We start from the raw sequence: 23,681 nt of genomic DNA on the forward strand, positions 1-23,681 counted from the left end.
CAAACCAAATAGCTCTGGAGTTGGAATCAGACAAGAGAAGAGTTTAGAACCAGTAGGTTTCTGTCCAGTGTAATCATTTGCTTTAGATGTTAAATCTTGATAGATGTAGCTTGGCTAAAATTACTTTAGAGTACATAAATAATTGCTGCATAATTAAATATGGCCCTTGTGGTGTGTTGCAGGTAAGAGAAAAGCACTTTCTGGATGTTCCCTTTGTGGCCTGATACTTATGCTAATAGACTTGTGAATAAACTTACCTTCCTGAGCCTATCTAGTGCAGCACCCAGCAGGGAGGTTGTCATGCAAACAGTTGTGAGGCAGAATGTAAAAACATTGAAGGCTGTCTGAAGCACATCCAAAAGGTGCAGAGTGAGTCCTGTGACAGCATACACTGGCACAGCCAGGCCAACGTAGTGGGGGCACACAAGTTTAATTCCTAAGAACTGAACCAAAGTCCCCTTTTTCCTCACCCTGCAGCTTACAGGGATCTGCTCAAATAATGCATTTTAAAAACTCAAAGTTTCATGTGAAAGCTGACGACCACCATACTAAATGAACACAGACCTGAGCATATAAAAATGGAGGGACCTTTGCTACAAACTCTCTCATTACAGTCTCTGGGATTATAACATTGAGATGCAGGATGTGGGAACTGAGAAGCTGTTTTCAAAGAAAAACCCCAACAACTCTCCCTACCCCTTTTAGAGCAGCTCACCAGAGTTCAGCCTTGAACACACAGCTCTACTGATGTATGCAGCTGAGTGTAGTTTCTGTCCTGACTGAATTTAAACATTAAACCTATTTTTCCAAAAGGGATCCCATCTGAGCTTCCTTTCTGTTCTGTGTTGCTCTTTTCACCATCTGCATTGTAATGATGGCAAACACAAGGCTTTCACCATAGCATTTGTAAGGAGCTGTTTTCAGAAGCATGGGCAAAGCAACCAGTGGGATCCCCGAGTGTGATGGTGCTGACAGCAGGATCAGACACAGAAAAGAAGGCAGACCTTGCAACTGCTGTTTGAGGTGGAGCACAGGCACGAGTGAGCCCCACATTTACCAGGCAGGTTCTGCCTGACCTGAATTTCTGTGGAATGTTTTTCTTCATTGCTCTTGCAAAAGTACAGCAATTAATTGGCAGGAAACAGTCTGTCCCCAGATCACTTCTTACCTCCCAAAAGGCATTAAAACCAACATTACTAAAGCTGCAGAATCAAACATGTAGAAGCACTGAAGTCTCAGTTTCAGGGTTATCTGGACAGCTTCAAGTTTAACTCCAGTCTCTCTGCCCTGCAAATGAGGCTAAACTTCTATGCACAGGGTAGTATTTCAGCATGTAGTTAAAGACTCCGGTTTAACACATGCCTACAGGCATCTTATTCATTCCAGTGCATTAATGTTTTACTAGAGAGAAACCTTGCAAAGAGCTGCCCATCTTGTGGGGCTGTAGGGGAGTATCCATTTATGTGGTGGCTCGGGGATGCAGCCTGTGGCTGACAGGATCTTCCTTGTGACTGGATAAGCCTTTCCAATCACACTGCTGGCAGTTTGGATATCGATTCTGCCTTGTGGTCCCTCTGTGCCTTTGTAAAATGCTGTGTGGGTGTTATGACCATGCTGTAAAAAACAATGTGTTGGAACTCACATGTCTGCATTTGTAGGGCGCTGAAAATCAAGGTCAGTTGGATCCAAGGGTGACTGGAGCCAGAGGCAATCCCATGCAAGCTTTACTTTAGCAAGCTCAGGTACTAGCACTGTGTTGCTGCACCAAGACTCTCTGAGTAGCTTCGTAGTTTGATTCAGGTTACTACCCCAGCTACGTTCTACTCCTGCCAGCACTCTCCATGTTAAATCTCACAGGAGTACATCACTGTGCCAGTATATTGCAGTCTCAGGATTACTGGGAGGGACTGGCTGCCATGTAGACGCACCCTGGGGCTGGCCAAAGCTGCTGGCAACAGTCTGTACCCCACCCTGGAGCTGCTAATTTTATTTTCTGCCATTTGTGTTGTAAATCTGTTGTGGAATGTCTCTCTCTGTTCCCAGGCTCCCTTTTCTTGCTCCCCTCCTCCCAGGTTTCATTCTTCTTCCACAGATAATTGCAAGCACATTTTCACAGCCCTTTTCTGTACAACTCCAAAAAGACATAATGTAACACTGCCTATTTCATCATACATGCTTGTGCATCAGAACGGTATGATCTAGTCAAAGCAATTATTAAACATGTTCTGGTTTTGAGAGAGGACTAGGTATAGCCTAAGATCTTAAGGAGATGCTCCTTCCACCCTTGCTAACACACTGAGGGGTCTGGTTTAGACCAAAAAGAATTATTATGTACCTAAGTAGCTTGATTTTAGTAGCTTGATAATAGCTTTCTGAAAACTGTCCTAAATTAGTCAGAAGGAAGCAGAGATCAGAGACAGATACAGAGCTAAACATATATCACCTAAAAAAATCAGTGTAACCTCCTGCGATCATGGATGGTCTGACCTGAGGAAGATGGAGCATCGCTAGGCAGAAGATGTGTTTGCCCAACATAACACAGTCCGTGATACCTGGGTAAGTTAATTTGAATCCAGAAGTAGAATATTCCTGTTGTTTTAACCTTATCTGGGCCAGTTGACTTTGCAATGACACATAGTGAAAAACCGCATAAAGAAAATCACATACAGAAATCACTCAGAGAAAAAGAAGATTGGGAAGGAGAAACTGAGAGTTTTGAGTAGTGTCATGTGCCAGACTCTGGATGATAGGCCTGGTTCAGGTTGGTTTTTTTCAGTTTGATGTAAAACTGCAAGATATTTACAGGTGCTGAACCTGCTAATCCTGTCATGGTGGTGGGAAACCTTCCTTCTATCAGGAGTATCTTTTCCCACCCTTGTGTCTTCCACATTTGATAGTTTATTTACTGTATTGGGATATAACCACATTGGAACTGGGCATGGGAATGTCCACCTCCCACTGCCTTCTGGACTCTTGTGACAACCATTAGTGTGCTTCTGGGCAAGGGTTTCTATGGTTTGACTCCGGCTTTGTGAAGGATGTCTGTGTAATCCCTAGTGAGGCAACATTCTCTTGCAATCCTTCTAATGTCTTTGTTTTTGAGCATCTTGTACAGCTTTACTTAACAAAATAAAACTGCACCAAACAGGCAAGCGACAGTCGTTTAGGAACTCCCAGACAGCACAATTTTCATTTCATCAATAGCTTTGTGGCTTTGCCAGCTGTGTCTTTCTTTCTGAAGGCTTATTCTGCTGAGTAAGCCAAGGCCATGTTAAATAGCTGGGCTGTAATGATTTGGCAGATCTTGCATGTGCTTCCTGCTACAGGCATTCTGGTTTCATACTTCATTGGCTTTGCTGGCAACAGCCTTGTGCAACCAATGACCCAAAACATAGGGACAGTACAAGTCCCCATTGTGCAACCTCTGCAGTACACACCAACACAGGAAATATTAGGTTTGCAAGTGTCATTTACCAAATAATCATTTATTTTTATACAAGAGCAGCAATCTCACTGCAATATTTACTTTTCTGCTAGCAGTTGGGTTCCAATAGCCTGTAACCCATGCTGTGTGCCTGGCCTGCTGAGTTCAACAGGTTCCAGGTGAAAATGACTGCAGAGCTGAGGAAAGTGATAAATCTCAGACTGTCACTTGGAAAAGCCTTTGGTAATAACCCAGCAGCAGCAGCAATGCCAGTGGAAATGCTGTTACCTCTAAAAATGTGGTTCTCTTTACCATTATGTCCATGGAAGGCTGCACTGCAGTGGAACAAGGTTAGCTGCCTCTTAGCCAAGAGTTGTGTTGGGGTGTAAAATTCAGCAAAAAGAGTTTACTAGACAAACAGAAGAAACAGCCTTCTTTGTTCTCACTACATCAGATGCTGGGCCTCTTTCCATTCCTGGATCCAACCCAGCAGGGAGTTTTGTCATCTGTGTCTGTGTTTGAACCCCAGTTTCCAAAAAAGAGAAGAATAATCAGTGGTTTTCTCAGTTTTCTGCTTTTGTTCTTTAGGTAAAACAAATCAAAGCGAAAGAAATCTGATCATAATGGTTCGTTCTCACTTGCTTGAAAAGTTTCCTTCCCATTGGGCTCTAATGAGCTTTGAGGGTTGAGCCTTAAAAATGAGAGTTTTTTACTATACCTTCTTTCTCTGCTCCAGAGTCCACTGAGACACTCACTTTGTTCACCAGATCTTATCCACAAATGGGACAGTTTGACCTTTCAAGAATTTCTGATGTTCACCCTCTGGTGGGTGCCTTCCAGAGCCTTCCTATGTGTTCCACCTTCTGCCAGCTGGGCTCCCTTCCTGCTGTTCACCAGCATCACTCCAGAGGCAGCTAACGAAGGGGCAGGTTTCTGGTCTGGCATTGAAAATATTGATTTTAATTATACACATTAACACTAGACAGCATAAAGTGGTGCTCCCTAGAAATGGGTTTGCTTCTTAGTTTAGGGAGTCTTTATACTTAGAAGTATCTTTCCTTCAAAGGAAAAGCACAGCTCCCTTCTGCTCTTTCTCCATTAGTTCATCTGAGACCTTTTCAGTACTGATCCAGATATCCTGAGGCTTCTCTCCATTCAAGGAAAAAAACCAACTTACTTGCTTAGTAAAATGTATTTGTGTTGTCTTCTTATACCTTAAGTACTACAATGCATATCTGCAGCTCTTCCTGAAATTTGGGTGTTGTTTGCTGAAATAGCTTTATACCAGGTTTGCCAAATGCATCATTGCAGCAGCACCTCTGATACAATGAACAGAATCATGAAGAAAACTCCTATGTGGTCTCCAGAAAGCTGTCCTTAGTTAAACAACATGTGCTGCACCTCTTATCAGATGAAGACCCTCTAAAGAGGAATATAATAGACTTTTTTGTTTCTTTGTAATTTGTCTTCACACGAACATGTTCAAGCCAGAGTTACCCAAAGGAAGAGTATCTCTTTTCAAGTTGCTTTTTACTTCCTTTATGTCGCATTCTTGGATAGTCTGAAAGCGAACTTGGCTTCATTAGCCTTGAGGTCTGTAGGCAACCAGGCACACCCACTACCCAAAGCATTCCCATTCAGTACTGGTCTGAACATATCATTTCAAAATCGCTTTGATACCAAGCCATAATTTGCAATATGCCTTGTTGATATCAAGTCTCTCCCTGCTGATCAAATGAGTGAGACTAAGTGAGATAACATGCTGAGCTTTGAAAACCATATATGAACAGCCAAGGCCAGATGGTTCTGGGATTATGAATTATTTTCCCAGCTGCACCATTATGAAAAATCCCAAGAGTTTGGGGAGCTGGTACATGGGAGGAGCATTACCGGAAACAACATTTCCATAAGGATGGGGAGCACTCCTGAGTGATGGAAGTGACTGAAAATGCTGTGTCCTTAGAGCAAATGCCTTCAGCTGAACTTCTCAGGCTGATCCGTTGTGAGATTATAACTGCAACTAATAGATTTGGATCATGCATTTCCTGTGAAGCCTTTTTCCTAGACAGGTTTGTTACTGTCCCCTACAGTCACCTGCCACCTTGGTGAATCAGTGTAAGAGGGTCACACAGGGTGGATTTCTTCTTGCACTGAACCTGCAAGCTTTGCAACATAGACCAAGAAAGAAGCTGAGAAATATTTCTTTCTGTGAAAAGGGCTTTTGCTGCTCTGGGAACCATAAAACATGTATCCACTGGCTTGTCTGGGGACTTTAGAAGGCATAATGCTGGTAGAATTTATATATATTACACTTACTTCACACCTCTTTGTCTTTTGATGTTGGCCATCTCCTTGTTCCCACCTCCAGGAATGGAGAATTCATCTCCCCATGTGGGGAAGGCAGCCAGCATTCCTGACTCCTACAGTGCATTCCCAGGCTGCCCTGCTTCCCACAGCACTCAGCAGTGGGTGGCTTCCTGCTGGGGTAGAGTGGGGGACATTTGTGGTTACTTGGGTTGCACGTAGTTGGCAAATATGCTCCAGTGTCTCCTTTCTCCTGTGTTTCCTTTAAGGGTGTCTTGTGTTGCATTTCTTCATTCACGTTGGATCTGCTGTCATTGATGTACTTGACTGGAGACTTCACTGGTTTCACAAGAGCTTTAGCAAAGTGCACTGTGGATTGCATGCAAGAGCATCCCTTTAGGTTGCTAACAGTGAGTGACAGACCCGTCAGCCCTTCTTACTGAGCTTTTGTCTCTCTTCCCTGGTGGGTGGGAAGTCCCACCCAGCTATCCCAGGGGTTTGTCTTTTTTCCACCCTGCAATTTATATTCCTTTCTCATCTTCTGAGGAAATGGATGTCACATTTTCTAAGGTCTCATTCTCACCCACTTCAGGCAGCGCTGAAAGCAGCTTGTTACCCTTCAGCATGTTACTTCTGCAGTGCACCAGGGTGCTTTTTTTGCATACAAGGAGCTACAGATGGAGCACAGCAGCCTCTGCTCAAAAGAAAGATGAGCAGTCTTTCTCGCCCATCACTGTTTCATCCCTAGTCACTATCCTCCTCCTGCAACACTTTCCTGTTTTCTGAAGCCAAACTAAAGCAAGAGAGGGAGAGAGCATTTTTCATGTCCAAGAAGCGGATTAAACGTTGGAGGGCAAGGAAACAGCTCAACACATACATTTTCATAGGGATGTTACCTTTGGTCCTTAAATTCCTTTATTCTTGCTTTAGGGTCACAGCTCAGCTGTGTTTCATCATTGATAGCCTGAGAGAAACGATTCCCAGTATAGAGCTACTTACACATTTACAATGAGTGGTTTGTGATACATCACTACACATTGTGTGCTGTTAAAGCCCATAGGGCCCAAACAGGAAGGTTGGAATGGGAGTCACCACAACTCTGATCAACACGAAGGACAGTGAAATTATCCTAAGTGTGCTGAGCTTCTGCACCTGTTGGGTTGGCCTTGGTCTAACTTCAATCAAGCCATACTGCCCGTTGCAGGGGGCTTGGAACTAGAAGATCTTTAAGGTCCCTTGCAACCCAAACCATTCTGTGGTTCTGTGACTGTTGTTGATGCCAGTGGGGTTTGGCCAGCTCAGTCACAGTTCCCTGGGACCACATGGGCAGAAAAGCTTTTAGATGAAATATTAGAGCGAGTAAAAACCCCACTGCCTATTCCTGCCATGTCAGCCTCTCACGTGTTTCTCTCTGTCCCCTGCAGCACAAGATCGTACTTGCTGCCTTCCAGATCCCATGGCAAAAGAACTAATTCTTTTTAAATGAAGACCATATCATAAAAGGCTGGATCTGTCATGCAGCTGAATAAACCACAGCTTTCCACACTGTTATTCAACATAGGCGTTCGTGTGTTCTCACTCGCTGTTGTTGACTTCTTGGCTGTTTGATGAGTAGATAACCATATAAAATATCTGGTTACTTCATTATTGGAGAGTGACATAAACTTGGTTGTGAAAACAAGAGTCCAGTAGTCATGGCTCCCTTTAAATATTGTCTGTCCTGATTAAAAACCCAAACCCAATAGCTCAGCAGCCATCCTGAATACCCCTTTTCTAGATAACATGATGTACGCATTGACCATTTGTCGTTTCCCCCTCTTAATTACAGCTTCCCAAAGAACCTCCTGACAGCTTCTGTAATAGTCAAGTTGTACTTAAGTGACCGTGTTTGCGTGTTTGAGAAGCACAAGGTGAAAAAGGCTGTTTTCCATTAAGCCAGCAGGCTTAGTGACAGTTGGTTTTGTAAGAAGGTTATACAAGCTGTTTTGTTGCCTCCTCCTCAGCTCAGTATTTCCCCAGCATTTGTTAGTTTGCCCTCCATCCAAGCCTCACTTGGCCCCCCTCCTGACCTCTTTGGCTGTCTCTGCCTTTCTTTGCTTGCTTTGCATCACCTTCCGAGGTCACCCTTAAACTTACCATCCTCACTTTGCACTGCAGCTCCTATATAATTCCAACAACCCCATTTCAATTCTGCCTCTGTTGTGCCTTTATTCCCAACTGGTTGGAAACCTCATAACTTCCAAGATATCAGCATTTTCTATTGAAATGTTAAACATGTTGAACCAGTTCAGAAGTAGGCACCTTTCCAGTGATGCAGCTTCAATTTCAAACGTTAATAAAAATTCCTGACATTGAACTCACTTTGGGACTGGCCGGCTCACAGCCTGGATTATGTGCTATACTCTCTCCCACTTCTAACTTGCTGGTTCAAATCCAGCCCAAGTAGTAGCTGCTGAGAACTGTTGACGTACATTCTCTGCGCAGTGACCTATATTGATTTGAATTTAATGGCTGTGTTTAATGTCCTCAGCTGTTAGCCATGCACCCTGTATAACCTCCTTCCATACCAGCATCCTCCTTTGTGGGTGAGATTGGGTGGACTCCATAGTCAGGGCTCCCTTCTCAACCATTCACTGACACCTGATAGGAAGTGGGAAGGGAGAGGAATTTTGTCCTTCAGTTATATCCTTCATATGGAGGAACAGATAGCATTTGTACCCACAGCATGTCTAAATAGCAGCCTTTCCATGGGGCACTGTCATCCTGCCCACACTGAAATGCCAAAGCAGATAAATTACAGCTCCCCTTCTCCCTTCCCTCTCACACTATGCGAAGATGTTGTCCAGTTTGCCCTCCCTTTGCATTATTCTGCATTATTTTGCATTACTTTTGTGGGGTTTAGAGAGAAATCTTATCCATGGCAGGGGGCTTGAAACTAGGTGATCTTAAGTTTCTTTCCAACCCTAACCATTCTATGGTTCTATGTGCTTAGTCCTGGCTCTGCAGGTATCCTCTGGGTCAATCATGGCAAGCTGGGTCACCGGGAATGACTTCTGTCATATGCTCTTTTGGGAAGGTCAGTAGTGACCTACCCAGCTGTGACGTGCAGTTCACTGCTGCCTTGCAGAAACAGAGCCTTTTAGAGAACATCTGCAGGAAAACACAGGTACAGAAAGCATGCTTTCCAGCAAAGAGCAGCCAAGAATGTGAAAACCTCAGTGGCCCCACTGAACTTTTCACTTTGAGCAAGAGATATCACTGCCTTCTGTTCCCCTTTGTATTTAGGACGCTGCTATAGCAGGCCCTTTGCTCAATTCTTTGAGCCCATGTTGGTCTGCAGGGCAAGTGGCTCCAAGAAGCTCCTCCTTTTTAAAGTCTGGCTTTCACAGGCAGACTGTAGAGAAGGTCCCATTAACAGCCAGCTAAAGTGCTTATTTGAAGCAGAGGGACTGTAGAAGCTCATGATGTTTCCACTTCTGTGTGTGTGTTTTTCAAGCTTGCCTTATAATTCTCTCTCTTGTTACCATCTTTCTGCCTTTATCTGAAGAAAAGCTCTTCTACTGCTGATAGCATTTTCTGTTGAACTTGCCTCTTGCCCCAACTTCACAATACTTGGGGTAAATGATAATAATCTTGGGGATTTCTCAAGTGGTTTGTTACAGCCGCGGAGCTACAGCTGTTGAAAACATTCAAAGCATCTCCTAAACCAGTTTCCCCCAGCTCTTTGGTGTTATCCTTTAACTGGGATTTGGGGCTTTTAATAGGAAACCTATTGAGAGTCATCGTGGTTCTGATGAATATTTGTATACATGACCTTAAGAACTCAGAGGTGCAGCAGGCAGTGCATCCACGGAGGTAGGAGGCTTTCCACAGGCTTTGGTGAGCTTTGGCTCAGGCTTTGAAAGAATAACAGGAAACATTGGAAAATGCACCAAGGGTAAACAGAGCAGCTTGGTTACATTAACTGTCTAGAGGAGAAGCTCCACTAATGACCGAAGCAAACAAAGCAAGTGCATTTATTTAGCATTGCTGTGGGAGAGCAAATGGCTGTTAATTACATTAAGCTAAAAGGGTTATACAAGAAATTGGCCAGCTCAGGCCCAGAATGTAATTCTGGCGTCCTGACCCAGTTCTGATTGCTGCATGGCCTCTGACAGAGACTAGTGTCCTGGAATAAAGCACAGACTTCAGAGAGGCCAGAGCTTTGAGAGCCTGCGTGCTAGTTTTGATTCACAGCAATGCTACTTAAAAGCATCATTTTACAGAAAGCAGCATCAAAGAGATTTGTTGTTGCTGCCTCCCTCTGACTCCTGATAAAATTCGCCTTGCCATGGTTGCGTTAACTCAAACTGGTCAGTCAGCTTGTTTCTGGACTCACATATAATGAGCAGCAATTAATCAATAAATATACTGTAGAACTCCTTTGGTGATGCCTTAGTCTTTGACTGATAACCAATGCATTATTTATACTAGAAAAGAAGCTGGAGTGTGAAACCTGAGTCTCATTGTGCTTACTGTGAATAAAGGTACAGTGAAAGGAGTTGAAGAACTGACAGTTTACGCTGTTCTTGCTTGCCTTTGTGAAATCTCATTGTCTTCAGAAGGAGAATGTGATGAACTGAAGGCTGAAATTTACCCCGAGGAGCTAGTGACTGTGCCCATCTGTACTGGCTCTACTGGCTTTGCAGTGTGAAGGATAACACGCAGCATGCGTTTGTTGTGTCTGGTAAAAAGGACAGTTATGACTCAAAAGGCACAGAGGGCAGTGGGTTTGCAGGGCGATGTAATGTCATTTTGACTTTCCTACTTCTGATCTAAGAGCCATTCTTACCAGTTTTTTGTCAAGATCTGGTCATGTAAGAATAGAACTTCCCAAGGCAGAATATTTCAAGAGACTGATTATCTGCTCCTAATTCCATGTGAGCTGAATAGCAGGTAAGATTAGATGATCACAAAGAAAATGCAGAGTACTGAATCAGTGCTTGCACTGCTGTTTGTTACAAACACATAATGCTCTGTCCGATTTGTTTCTGTTAAAAGGAAGGGGACTATTCATTAGTGAAAAGAATCAGCATGGCATTACATTTACTGTGTGTTTTCAAAAAACTGATCCCTTTGATGTAGCTGGAGACCCTTGAACTTCAGAAAAGAATGTGTTAGCATGCTAGGGGTATGCCTTAGTCCTGCAGGTCATTTAATCCTTTCCTCAAGTGAGTCATTGTGAGGTAAAGTAGATGCTGGGAGAAGTTCTGCACTGCCAATTAAAACAGGCTCTAAAGGTGTTGCTGGTTTCATTCTACCAGAAACTCATCACAGAGAGGCCAGTAGAGGTTGCCTGTGTACCTTGAGGCCAGATCCCAAGTTAATATAAACTGGCATGGTTCTTTGGACTTAGCAGAGCTCCTTTGCTTTATATCAATAGCTCAGGCTCAATTCCTTTATGCTTATGACTTTTGAAGGAATTTCTGCTAAGAATCAGGAATGACTCAGAAAGGTGTTGATTGCCACACCTGTAAGAATTGAAACAATTTCAGAGAAGCCTGTAAATAACTGAGATATGAGTTCTGACCCAGTCTTTATAAAGAATACATTATGTTTGCCTCAAACACCCCTGCAAAATCAGAGCTGAGTAATCAGTGTTAGCTTCAGCATCTGTCCTAGGCAGACATCTTTCATGAGGTCAGGCTGGAAATGAAGTTAAGGGCAGGAATGTACTAATCAGTAACTATTGCCTGCATTGTTTGCCAACAAAAAAATCCCCCTTTCAACAGATTTAACAAGGGATAAATGAAGGTAATCAGAAAGCTGAGGCATTCCTTAATTAACAGCTCTAGACCAAACATTACTCTTTTGTGGAAGAGATAAAATCAGGGAGGTTAAACACTTGGGAAGTCAGGAAAATGGTTTATTTTCACCCTTTTCAAGTGGGACAGCTGAGGTGCCGACCAGGAGGCAGTTCAGGAAGCTGCCACAATGGAAGGGCTGCCAAGTCCCATCCTACAGAAGCCCTGACAGAGTAGAAAACTGAAGGACCCAACTTTGAGTCTCAGCACTGTGGCAGCCACAAGGCAGGCAAGCTAAAAGAAACCTTGGAAACCTGCCCCTTTTCCGTTAGGGGAGTTAACACGATTGCTGCATGCCCACAAACCTTCTCAACTGGCATTTTTGGGCAAACTTTCCTCTGCAAGATTTCCAGCAGGCTTCCATACCTTGCTTCGTGGTGCTCAGCTCTTCCTTTCCTGACTTTCAGGACTACAAGGGCATATTTGCATTGGAGGAATACTGCTGGAACTTTCTTCCTAGCATGTGAAGAGTTTTCTCTGTGTGTAGGAACAACATGGGTAAAATACTTGGAGCGAAATCCAGGCTCCATTGAAGTCAATGGCAAAACTCCCATTCACTTCAGTGGAGCAGGAATTTCACTCTGTACTGTTTTGAAGTTAGAGTTACTAATAGACTGTTAAATTATTACTGCATGCATCAAACAAAATGTGCTTGATGTTAATGTTCCTGCTGTGTTCGAAACCTACAAAGGTTGAAAACCAGGAGTAACTATGAACTTCTGAGTCTGAAAATCATGTTAAATGTAGTTTTGCTAGAAATAATAATGTCCCTGGAGATAAACCTAAAATAATAGACTCCACCATGTAATCTTCACTTTAAGCTAAAAATAGCTTAGATGGTGGTTTAATCTAAGCCATAATTACCAGACTGCTGAAGCTGGTTTTGGTTCATTGCAACTAGAAATGTATGTGGTGTTTAGGCTTTGAACAGTTGAGTCCCGCAACTGGAGAGAAGCAAAGCCAAGAGCATAGTCTGAAAGCAAACAGGACCTTCTGATTTGTAGAGAAATAGCATGGATTAAAGAGTTCAACACCAGATTTAAAGGGACTGCTCCTGGCTTGCTCAGTTCAGCCAGCTGGAAATCTCCTGAGCTCTTATTAATGTGTTTTCAGCCCCACATTGGTGGCTGTTATTTTGCTAGAAAGGGACCCTGGCACCTTTCGTCTGAAAGCCATTTCCCATTCCTTGTTGGAATCAAAAGTTCAAAATGATGTTACTCTGTGTGATCTTAAAAAATGGCTTTAATGATCATTTCCAAGTAGGATGGAAACCCTTTAACTCACTTTTGCTGCTGGGCAGCATGGTATGGCTGAGTGTAGGACTGCTAGTCAGGACTTCTGACACGTCACTGGTGTAGCAGGTGAACTTGATCCCATCATTTATCCTTTCTTTGCCACCATGAACGTTGTCCACAAAGGCTTACGTCCAGCAGAAGAGTCTCAACTCCCATCAGTGGCAACAGAGATTTATTCTGGGCAGTGATTTGCTGTAGAAGTCAAAGGGTAGAGGCTCCACTAATGATGGAAGGGTCCTGAGTGGGAGTTGGATGGAGGTTAAAGCAATACTTTTCTATGTCTGAATCCTTTTTGAAAACCTCACTGAATGTGTTTGAATTCCTCCTTGTATGTCTGTACTCCACACTGTGCTGTTTGTTTAGATGGTTTGTTTTGCTGAGTAGGTCACATTGTGGTTTTGCTGAGACTGGCATGTGGCAATCTTGGTGCTTGTTTGCGCAGTGCTGGCAGAAATGCAGGCTTGATTCTGCCTAAGGCTCCTATCTGTGCGTTGCTATTATAGAGTCATAGACTAATTTGGCTTGGAAGGGCCACTGGAGGTCATCTGATCCAACCCACTGCTCAAAGAAGGCTCAAGTTCTCATTTAACTTCAGTTAGATGAGAGATTGTACAATACTACGCATTTAGATAAGTGCTTTTCCTGACAGTAGTTTTTCCAAATCCACCCTGACACAGCAACAAATACTAATTTCTCTAATACTGTCTAATGCTAATTCACTGACCATTCCCTCAGTGTGATTATAGAGACCATATCCCTTAGGTTTGGGAAAGCAATCCAAAATGTTCAGTAAGTACTAACTCTGCTGCTCTAGCAGATATCCCTTGGCTGTGCTACATCACTTGTCCAGGTTCGCTTCTCATGAGCCCTCAGGTAGTTACATTTCCTAGTAGGAAAGTCCATAAGAAGCACATTTAAAAGTTTAAAACACACAAATACTAAAAATTTTGTGAAATTAAGAAAATTGATAATGTAAAGGAACCCATGATTTATTCATGCAATGGGTTCCCAGAGGAGTAGGTGAATGGTTCTGTGTTGTATGTGCAGCCTGATTTTGACTTGTTAATGAACAGTGTCATTACTAAATCCAATGGGAAATGAGAAACCCACATGATAACTTGATAGGGTTTTTTTGTCTTGTTTTGTTTTAATCACACAGCATGGGAATGAGCCATGATGATGATCATCAGCCCTGCGCAGGGAGGTCCCACATTATGTCTGGAGAATGGGTGAAGGGCAGGAACCCGAGTGATCTTTCCTGGTCTTCATGCAGCCGCGATGATCTCGAAAACTTCCTAAAGTAAGGAATGTGCTGATTACCCAAATTCCTCTCAGAAAAGATTCCAATGTATTATTTGAAACTGAAAGTCTAAACAATTTTCCTTTAAAAAAAGTGTGTGTTTGTGACATTAGGGAGTGCAAGTTTGAATCTATCTCCATTACCGTAGCCCCTTTGAAAGTAAGGTTGGCAGAGAGGCACAATAACCATGTGCAATTGTCAATGTACTGATAAAAGTATTAAAACCAACCCAAATCACTTTAATTTTACAAAAAATGCCCTTCATGTTTATGGTGACAGAAATCTGTACGTAAGTGGCTTGAAAAAATCTCTGCTGAAGGATGCTGCCAGCTTTGAGCTGTGGCTTTTACTGTCATTCTTATTATTAAATAGCTTTTATTTTATGGGAACTTTACTTAGCCTGGAGGTAATTCTGATGTGTTTTCTCACTCCTCAGTGGTTGTTGGTCTTAAACAGTTGGCTATAAACTTCTTTCCCCCTGCATCCATATTTCAGTTGATCGGATTCAATAGTGAACTATTCAATAGTGAACTATTTCAATAGTGAAGATTTCTACCCTGTTGCTTGTTAACTCTCATGTACTATAGCAAGCACTGGAATTGACTGAACTCTGTAACTGTGGTCTTAAACCTACAGTGCAGCTTTCTGCCAGTGTCTAGCACAGTGGCCAATGCTTTTGTTGCTAGGAAAGCAAGGAAAGGAAAATAATGAAAGAAAATTAGATATTAGATTAAAGGCATGAAGTTGAAAAAGAAATTGTATTTCAGCTTGCTCTGGTCCCTGATAAAAGGGGAGAGGAGAAAGTGATATTCCAATTTATAAAAGATTGTTGTGAAGGCAAAGGGAAAAATCACTCATTTATATCAGTGATGGATAAGAAAATAAGGGCTTAAAATTCAGCTAGAAGGATTCAGCTGAGACATGATAGAAGACTTCCTAGCTGTCATTGTAAGGCTCGTGATGCTTTGGACTAGGTACCCTGAGGGCAGAATTGAGTCTCCATTAGATTTTTAGGAACGGTTTAGACAAACAGTTAACTCAAAAAGATGTGAAAATAGTCAATTCTGCTTGAGGCTTAGGGCCAAGGATGAATTCCCAAGGACCTTTCTAGCCATAATTTTTAATGATTCAGAAGGCTTTCAGATAGGCACTGGGAAAAATCACCACTGTTTTACATAAGGTCGTCAGATTCCCTCTTGAAGAGAGGATATCAGCTTCTCTCCAGCAGTGATCTAACACTCCAGCTCAGAGTTTAAGTTTCCCTTAAAGGCATATTCAATTCTTACACTTCACAGGTCCAAGGTGAGCACCTGCCTGCTGGTGACAGACCCCCGCAGCCGGTACGCAGTGCGGCTCCCTCACAAGCTGCCAGGAATGCACTACAGTGCTGATGAACAGTGCCAGATACTGTTTGGGACCAATGCTACATTCTGTAAGAATATGGAGGTAAGAGCTCATGGGGTGTACCTGGAAACAAGGTGGGAAGGGAAAATAAAGCTGTCAAGCACTGAGGAAGAAAAGCAGTGTGTGCCTCCCTCAGAAGTATTGCATGGGATTTTTACCATGTTCAGCACTGCTGATACATAATCAATGGTCAAACTCCCATTAACCTTGATGTCAACAGCACATTCTCATATGCAGTGCTCTTCCTTTCCCTGCACTGGTCTTGTTTATTTCCAGGAGCAGACCCAAAATAACTGTGTTTGTACTTTGTTCCCTTCTGGCACTGTTTTGCTGCAGTACTCAGCAGAGATTGTTCTGTTGGAAGGTCAGCTGAGGTGAAGGTCTCTTCTCACAAGAGTTCTTGCCTTCTTCCACAGAGTCACTCAGGCTGTCTAGATCTTTCAGCAGACCTCACCTTCAAACTGCTACCATGTTCTTAGGAGCTGACTCTAACTCTGTGCCGTGAAATATTAATGACCACTTGTTTGATGAGGCCATTTAGAGATTTGTCCAGAATTAGGCCACTTCCTATGTGTTTTCTAAGCAGCAAGATGCTTGGTCAGGATTTGGGTGCAACATGGCTTATATCTCATCTTTGGTAGGCAAAATGGAAACACTGATCTTTGGTGTCTCTAGAAGTAGGTCGTACTTGAGTTGAGACTGTCTGACTTTCCTCTGGCATTTAGACGGCTCAGCTTTTCCTAAGGGCTTGCACGTAATCAGAAGTCTTCATTCTGACAGAGTATGTCTGCATCCCACTGGAGCAATGCTTCCAGTGTGGCCTTGGAAATATCCAGAAGAAAGTCACGAAGTGCTGTTGTCCTGTCAGCTGGCAGCATTCTGTCCTCTATGAACAGGCATCAAGCAGCTGGGTTTCTTGCTGTCATTAATTAGCCATTTGTATTTTTAGTTGTCCCTTATTCCCATTCTGAACAATCTTGGGATCTTAAATCCGTGGTAACAAAGAAAATAGTAATCAGTGATAACTGAGGTTTCTAAGTGCCAAATTACTAAAACTTTTGAACACATGCAAGTCCTGGGAACATGCTCTTAGTTTCGCATTTGCTGTTTTATTTACTTTGGATTTGGAAACTAGCTAATATAAAACAATAAGAAAAGAATCTGGGTAGGTCGTATTTTCCAGCTCCATCAAGAAAATGCAGACCACCAGGACTACTGTACTGGAAGCAAAGTATTAGCTTATAGGTCTGTAAAGAAAACCCCAGGTCTACCCAGGATGATTCAAGTTCTTCCACTTGTGTGGGTGTCACCCAGCTTGCCTGCTGTGGGAAGAGGTATTTGCTATTTCCGTTGGTGTGATAAAAACCATTCTGTTTCTGGATAGCCCAGTGCCTAATGAGAATGTCAGCCTACTTGTAGGTGGTCAGCATTTCTCATGCAGAAACTGCATGTCCAGTCTGGAATTGCTTCAGGGACAAGTTGCTTGCCAGATTAACAAGCCAGCAAGCACTGTTCTTCTCTGTGAGATACAGACAGCAGGTGTTTGTGTCTCCCAAGATTCTTCACCAGTCTTTTCTTGACATCTTTTCCTCAGTCCCTCCTTTAGTGTCTCCCAGAGAAAAGCATATTATGTGAGGACTTGTGTGCTTTCTAATGAAGCTCCTGGTAGAACTTCAACTGATTAAACCCAGTTTGTAATCCCTTATTTAGAAGTACTTTTCTGTTACAGATATTTGTGAGTTTTAACATCAGGAAGCTTTGGATCTTCATTTGAGTAAATATTTGCATCCTGTTATGTTCCTCTGACTTGTCCTTTGAAGGCAGTGGAAGGAAATTCTTTAGAGGAAATGATCAGCTTTAGTTTTTAAGTCTTTGAGGTTTGTGTTCTTTTCACCTTTGTGTTTCTCATGCCCCATCTGCAGAATGATTGTATCGTAAGTCTCAAAGCTGTCTACAAAAATATGAACCAGAGAAAAATTGGCACTAGTCACTGGCATTAGCTGTAGAAATTATTGGCAAATAGAGCTGTCTCCTCTTTTAGCCAATGGTAATGTGGTATTTTTAATTCAATAAAGTATTAAAAAAATCCAAATGTAAAAGTAATAAACATTTGACAGTAAATATTTGTTAGAAAAAGGGAATAAACTTCAGGAAATGAGCATGTTCAATCTTTTTATGATTACATGTGTCTACGGCCTATTTTCTGATGTAATAAAAGAGTTACACTATAACATTGCATTGGCGATAGCTGAGCTGCTTCGCTCTATCAGGCTAACTAAAGGACCTGTATTGAAAAATGCCAACAAAGTTGGTTCTAGGGTAAATTTCAGAGATTAAATGAATCCAAAATTTCTACAGTTTTGAGGAACTGCAGAAACTTTCTGTGCAGGGAGTTCTTCCCCTTAAAGGTATCAAAGCCCAGATCTTTAAAGGAGCATAATCTCCTTTGCCTTCACAGAAAGTCAGGTGCCCAAATGCTTGGCAGTGTTTGCACCTCAGACACTGGGCCAACTAGATAGTTAATCCATAAATATTCAGCCTTATCTGGATATTTCAGTTTGCATCTCCCAAATTCTTCTTCCATGTTTGTTTTTAAGGATAGCTCAGATGCCTAGTACCAAATAGTAGCTCTCAGAATCAGAAGTTTGCCAAACCAGCTTATCCTGCAGCTGTTCTGTTCCAAATGTGCAGAACAAAAATGGAAACAGACAAGGTAGGTTTAGTTTTACGTCTGTGATACCTTTTGATGTTCCTTTTTCTTTTGCTTGGACACTGCATCTTCATTTTAATATAGTAAAACTGACAAAAACCCCAACTTACCAGAATGAATATATGCTATAATCACCTTAATCATAACCCATTATTGTAGTCTATGACCTCCAGGATATATAATTTAGGATCCAGTAATGGAACATCAATGTTAGGTAACATTTATTGATGTATGTCACCTTTTTAAGGAGCTGTGGAATCAGGCTTTTAGGCTGGACACTTGTTGTGCAGGGAGAAATCAAATTCTGTGTATTTGAAAAGCACTATTTCAATTATGATACCATATGAACAATAAATGGCAAGATTTCTTGACAGCCCTTTAAGGGAATGCAGGTCCATTTTGGTATGTGCTCTACTGGATTTTAGTGGTTTGAGATATAGTGAGGTGTCTGGTTTTGGGTTGACTTTAACCTGAGTAGTAGATGGGTGAGTCCTTGCTTATCATCAGGAGAGCAAATGTTTTCATGGCTCTGTGGAAGAATTAGTTTTGCTCTGAGGAACTGAATGAGAAAATAGAAGTTGGGCAATTCTCAAGTGCGATCATCTCACTTGAAGGTTGGAAGGGACCTTATAGCCCATTCAGATCCACCCCCCTGCCACAGGCAGGGACACCATCCACTAGATTACTAGACATTATCACTGTGCCCCAGGCACAGAGATCATCTGGCATTCTGCTTGCTGGATGTTGGCTGATGTGAGTTCAGGGCTACCATCCTAGGTTGTCCAAACAATGGGAAATTCAACCTGTCTGACCTCAGTTTTTCAGATCCACACTGTGCTATGAATCAAGTATTGTGACTTCAATTGACCCCTAAGCAAGAGGAAGCAAAAAGCCTCAACCCCACTCAAGCGATGAAGGCTTCTGCAGAGAGCAGGTTTTAACTCTTTGCTGTCCCGTTCACTGAGCAGTGCTGTCAGTGATAGGAGCAGCACAGATGGTTTATGCTGAGTCTCTCACAGGGCAGAGATGGTGCTTCTCCACCAGAGCTGTATGAAAACACATTGTCCATAACCTCACGTGAAAATATGCTGTGTGTTTAATCACAACTCTAGGGTTATTTTTCAGACTGGCATGCCTACGAATGGAGGCTTTTGCACTGAAATGATATTTATGGAAAAAATGTGATTTCTGTCTCTTGTATCCAGAGTTTGGCTTTTGCTTTATATGACTTTTGGCTTATTTATTATTAACACAATTTTGCGGGTTTTTACATAACCATTATCCTTCAGGATCATTTTGAGTCAAAGCTGTGCTTAGGTTAAAATGGCATGTGGAAAGAGATTACCATTGCTACAAAGAGACTTTCCTCTGAAGAAGGGTCACTTTCAACTTGGATGTAAGTAGGAATGTGAGTTGTGATGTGACGCTGGGTTTAGACAAATCAACACAGCTGGAACTGGCTCTGCTGTTTTTTCTTAAGCTCAAGTTGTTTTTTAGCAAGTATAGGTATCTCAAAGCTCCAGAGCAGCAGCACAGAACAGGAGGGCAGAGCTGATCGTAAGCCTAAGGAGACTGATCAGATTTATGGGCTAAAGTGGAAAAGGAGAGGAAGCGAAAAACAAAGTAAAGGAAGAGCAACAATTATAATAATCAAGTGCATTTTACATATCCCTTCCGTTTTCATATTCGATGTAAGGGGGGGAATATAATTAAGCAATTGTGGGTCTCTCTGTGGTGTTGATCTTGCAAAGAGTCTGGCGGAGTGGACTCATGGACTCCATGCCTGGGAATCAATGGGCCTCTGTTTTTTCTTTACGGGGTCATTTGCAAGAGCCAGACGATGATAGGAAGCCCTATTATTTAGTAACCTATAGAATATTTACAAGAACATAGTAATTAGATTGAGAGCTGATTTATCCTGAAAAGAATAGGCTGCATTGTCATTTTCTGTACAACCAGGGACTTTGTCTCCATAATTTTCCATTGCACATGTTAAACTATAATAATAATAAATCTGGAAGAGGATGGGTTTGGCTTTCTTGAGGCTTGCAGGATAGAAGCCTGGCAATTCTAAAATCAAATAAGAAGTTTTTCTTTTTCAGAAGTAAAGGTAACAATCTACTTAATTGCCACCCTATATTTTATAGCTTTCCTAATGTAGGTTGTTAAAATTCAGACTATTTTCACGTTGCCTGTTTCATATGAAACCGAAGTGTCCTATTTCACTGCTTCTGTATGTTGCAAAAAGACTTTTTTCTCTTTATTTTCAGTGGAAATACTTTTTGTTTAAGAGAGAGAAAGAAAGAAAGAAGCAGAGTTCCTGCCTGGGCAGCACAGCCCAGTTTACAATTATTGGAATGCTTCAGAAATTTTTGTACGTGTTTCAGTTTGGAAGATGGTCAAAACACATTCTGGTGCAGTGGTTGAAAGAGAACTAAAAAGAGAGAAGGGAACCAAAATACAATTATAAAAATGCAATGTGGAAATTTAAGAATACAAACTTCATAAACTCTTAAAAATCATACAGAGTGCCTATTAAGAATCAAGCACTCGAGCCTGGCAATCTTACATTTCTCATTAAGACGCAAGAGGAGGGAGAAAGAATTAGTGTAGCCTTGTGATGTGGCATCGACAGCTGAAGTTTGAACTTAACGAAATTAGCCAAAATACGATTGAGTATCAGCCTGAAAATAGTGTCTAACAAGCTTGAAGGGCATTCAGACCTCTCCCATTGGCCTGCTGGGAACTTCCCATCTGCAAAACACTTCAAGAGAAAACTCCCATCATCTGCACAACCACATCTGAACAGTGTGTGTACATATCCAGATTTATTTTACTGTCCCTTTCTTCTCTTTTCCCATGGCCAAGAAACACGATCCGTGATCTCATTCGTGTAATTTCCCAGGTTTTTGCTGTGTTCTTTTTAATGGAGAGCACTGCCTCTTGTTAAAAAAAAAATCAATGCTTTCTGTATCTTATAAGCAGGTGTTAGAGACCTGAGGAGTTCAGTGGAATTCCTGAGTGAACGTTGCTCTCAATAAGGACAATATGAGATGGATGTTGCAAAGTGCAGGGACAGAATTTTAGGCTCTAAGTTGCAAATGCAGTACTAGATGGGAGTGATTATGAAGCCTGCCTGAAGCTCTTGCCCTGCTTCATCATGAGGAGATATCTTCTCCTGAGCTAGATTACAGCATAATACTGCAAACTCAGAAGTTTTCTTGGTGGGGTACATCTAGTATGAACCTCAGAGCAGCACTTAATACATGACATGTGCAAGATGATGCTAATATAGCTGCTGTGCTTGGGACATAGTTGTTTAGCTGTGGCTCGGAGGTAGAAATTGGCAGGAAGTCGAAGTACAACATTTCTGATGTTCAGTTCAAAAGAGTGACTGCGTTCCAGTGCTTTGTACTACATGTCTCTACTTCTTCCAGTTTGACCATGTAAAAATACTCACATGATTTCTTCAGCTGACATAACATAACGTACAGTTGTGTTCTCTCATTTAAGGTGCTGAAAACTGGGCTCAGCAAAGCTGAAGGGCACATACAGTGAGAAAGAATTGTGTGTTGGTAGGGAAATAGGTAAAGCTTATCTTCATCTACTTGAATAGTGTGTCGGAATCATTGACCCAAAGGAGCTAGTTTCATGAATGCCCTAAAGGCACTGAAAGGATTAGTGTTTGGCATAGGCTGCTTTGCCATAAAATTAATTTGTGGTCTCCATTAGTGCAGTCTTTCCAATCTCTTTCTTCTGACTATTACTTTAATTCCAGGTACATGCAAAAACTGAAATAGAACTGGTGCTTTGTAGAGTAGTGCAGTGGAGAAGGCGTTTAGTTTGCCGTGTTCAGGAGGCTCAATCATGGCCTAAGTGGTCAAATTAGGTAATGGGTATGAATATGTCCATGTTTTAACGTCTGATTCTGAGTCTCGGGGAAACTGTGGTTTTCCAGAAGCCCTGAGCTTCTAGTAGCATGGAAAGGTTGCCCAGTCAGGCATCCCAAACCACTCTTCACTTCTCAAAATAATGGTTTCTTGTATCTCGCTCAGATTGGAGCCATTTCCAGACACTACGTTGCACAACTCCAGTATAAAAGTAATTAATTCCAGTTCCTCTCAGGAAAGGGTGAAGAGGTTGCAGTTAGCTAAACCCCTCTCAAAACAAGAACTTTTTCCTTTCTCTCTCTCTTACCCTCTATCCTACAAAGCCATTCATAGAGCCCTAGGAGCAGTTTTACTAGGAGAGACCATGGCACACTTGGCAAAAGATCCCTGCTGCATCTGCTCTAGTGAGGTCAGGGCTCATCTTCCTGTCTGTAAGTGCTTTTTGGGCAGCTCCTGAATAGGCCAGTTTTGCTTTTCTAACATTGTCAAAGCATGAGAGCTCAGGAGTTTCCTAATCCTCTGCCTTTCATCTGCTGTTAGAAAGGCTGCTTGACTGAAGATTGTAACCAGCTCATTTCAGTCAGACCTTACACATGCAAACCTGTCTATGATGAGTGGTATGTCATGGTAAGTTACTTTTTTGGATGCTGACACATGTCATCTTTCTCCCTGAAAGGCCAAGGAGAAACAGTCTTCTGTTCTAATTGTAAATGAATAAAGCTCTTGATATCACTATATATATATATATATATATATATATATGAAAGAGTATGTTGTCAATTGGAGTAATGCATATCAAACCACCTAGCTCAGAGAACCAAACCTAGCGTGACAGCCTTCATGTTTGCTGGGTTCAGGTTGTTTTGTTTTCTGTGATACAGAACATGCACAAACGTCGGAAATGACTGTGTTGAATTTTTTGTACTGTTCTTCAAGGAAAGCAGTTAACTCCCAGGGGCTGTTTCCTGAAGAGCTCTTCAACTGTCAAGGGCCATTTCCTCAAGACTTAAAACAATCTTGTGTCTGATGTTGGTGACTTTCCACTCACACAAGCAGCCATGAAGAGGCCGTTCATTGAGATAGTGGAGTTACATTGATGAAAAAGCTTACATAAAGGGGTAGCAGCTCTAAACCTGTTCGTTGGCTCCAAGCAGGCAGGTTGTTGGTCCTGTTCATCTAAAAAGCAGGACATGCACATGTGTTGCTGTATGTTCTGAAGAAACAAGGTGATCATCAGGTGGGGAAAAGAGAGAAATGCTTTTTAAGAAATGTTTTCTGGATTTATGTAAGAAGATTAAAGGATTAATTTTTATAATAGGGCTGAGGTGCTTTTAGTCCAACAACAGAGATCCATTCTTGTTTGGCATTAATGAATAGAATTGCACATTATGCATTTAGAGCCACAGAATCATTTAGATTGGAATAGACCTTTAAGTTCATCAAGTCTGTGGGATTCTTGCCCACTTTTGTTAAAATTAGATGTTAGTGGATATCAACCATTGCCTGACTAT

At 42.0% G+C, this 23,681-nt stretch overlaps 1 protein-coding gene across 2 annotated transcripts in view; it reads left to right on the top strand.

Annotated features, from left to right (window-relative positions):
- Positions 1-23,681, top strand: part of ADAMTS17 (ADAM metallopeptidase with thrombospondin type 1 motif 17) — a 170,255-nt gene that overhangs the window by 67,633 nt on the left and 78,941 nt on the right. For both annotated transcript variants that reach the window (XM_061371256.1, XM_061371257.1), the window contains exons 9-10: positions 14,026-14,166; positions 15,462-15,612. In XM_061371256.1, the coding sequence (XP_061227240.1) occupies positions 14,026-14,166; positions 15,462-15,612 (292 nt within the window). The remainder of the gene's footprint in view (positions 1-14,025; positions 14,167-15,461; positions 15,613-23,681) is intronic.

The sequence above is a fragment of the Neopsephotus bourkii genome, unplaced genomic scaffold, assembly GCF_033783945.1.
Source record: "Neopsephotus bourkii isolate Nb327-2 ecotype Australia unplaced genomic scaffold, CSIRO-AGI_Nbou_v1 NB_1572, whole genome shotgun sequence".
Lineage (NCBI taxonomy): Eukaryota > Metazoa > Chordata > Aves > Psittaciformes > Psittacidae > Neopsephotus > Neopsephotus bourkii.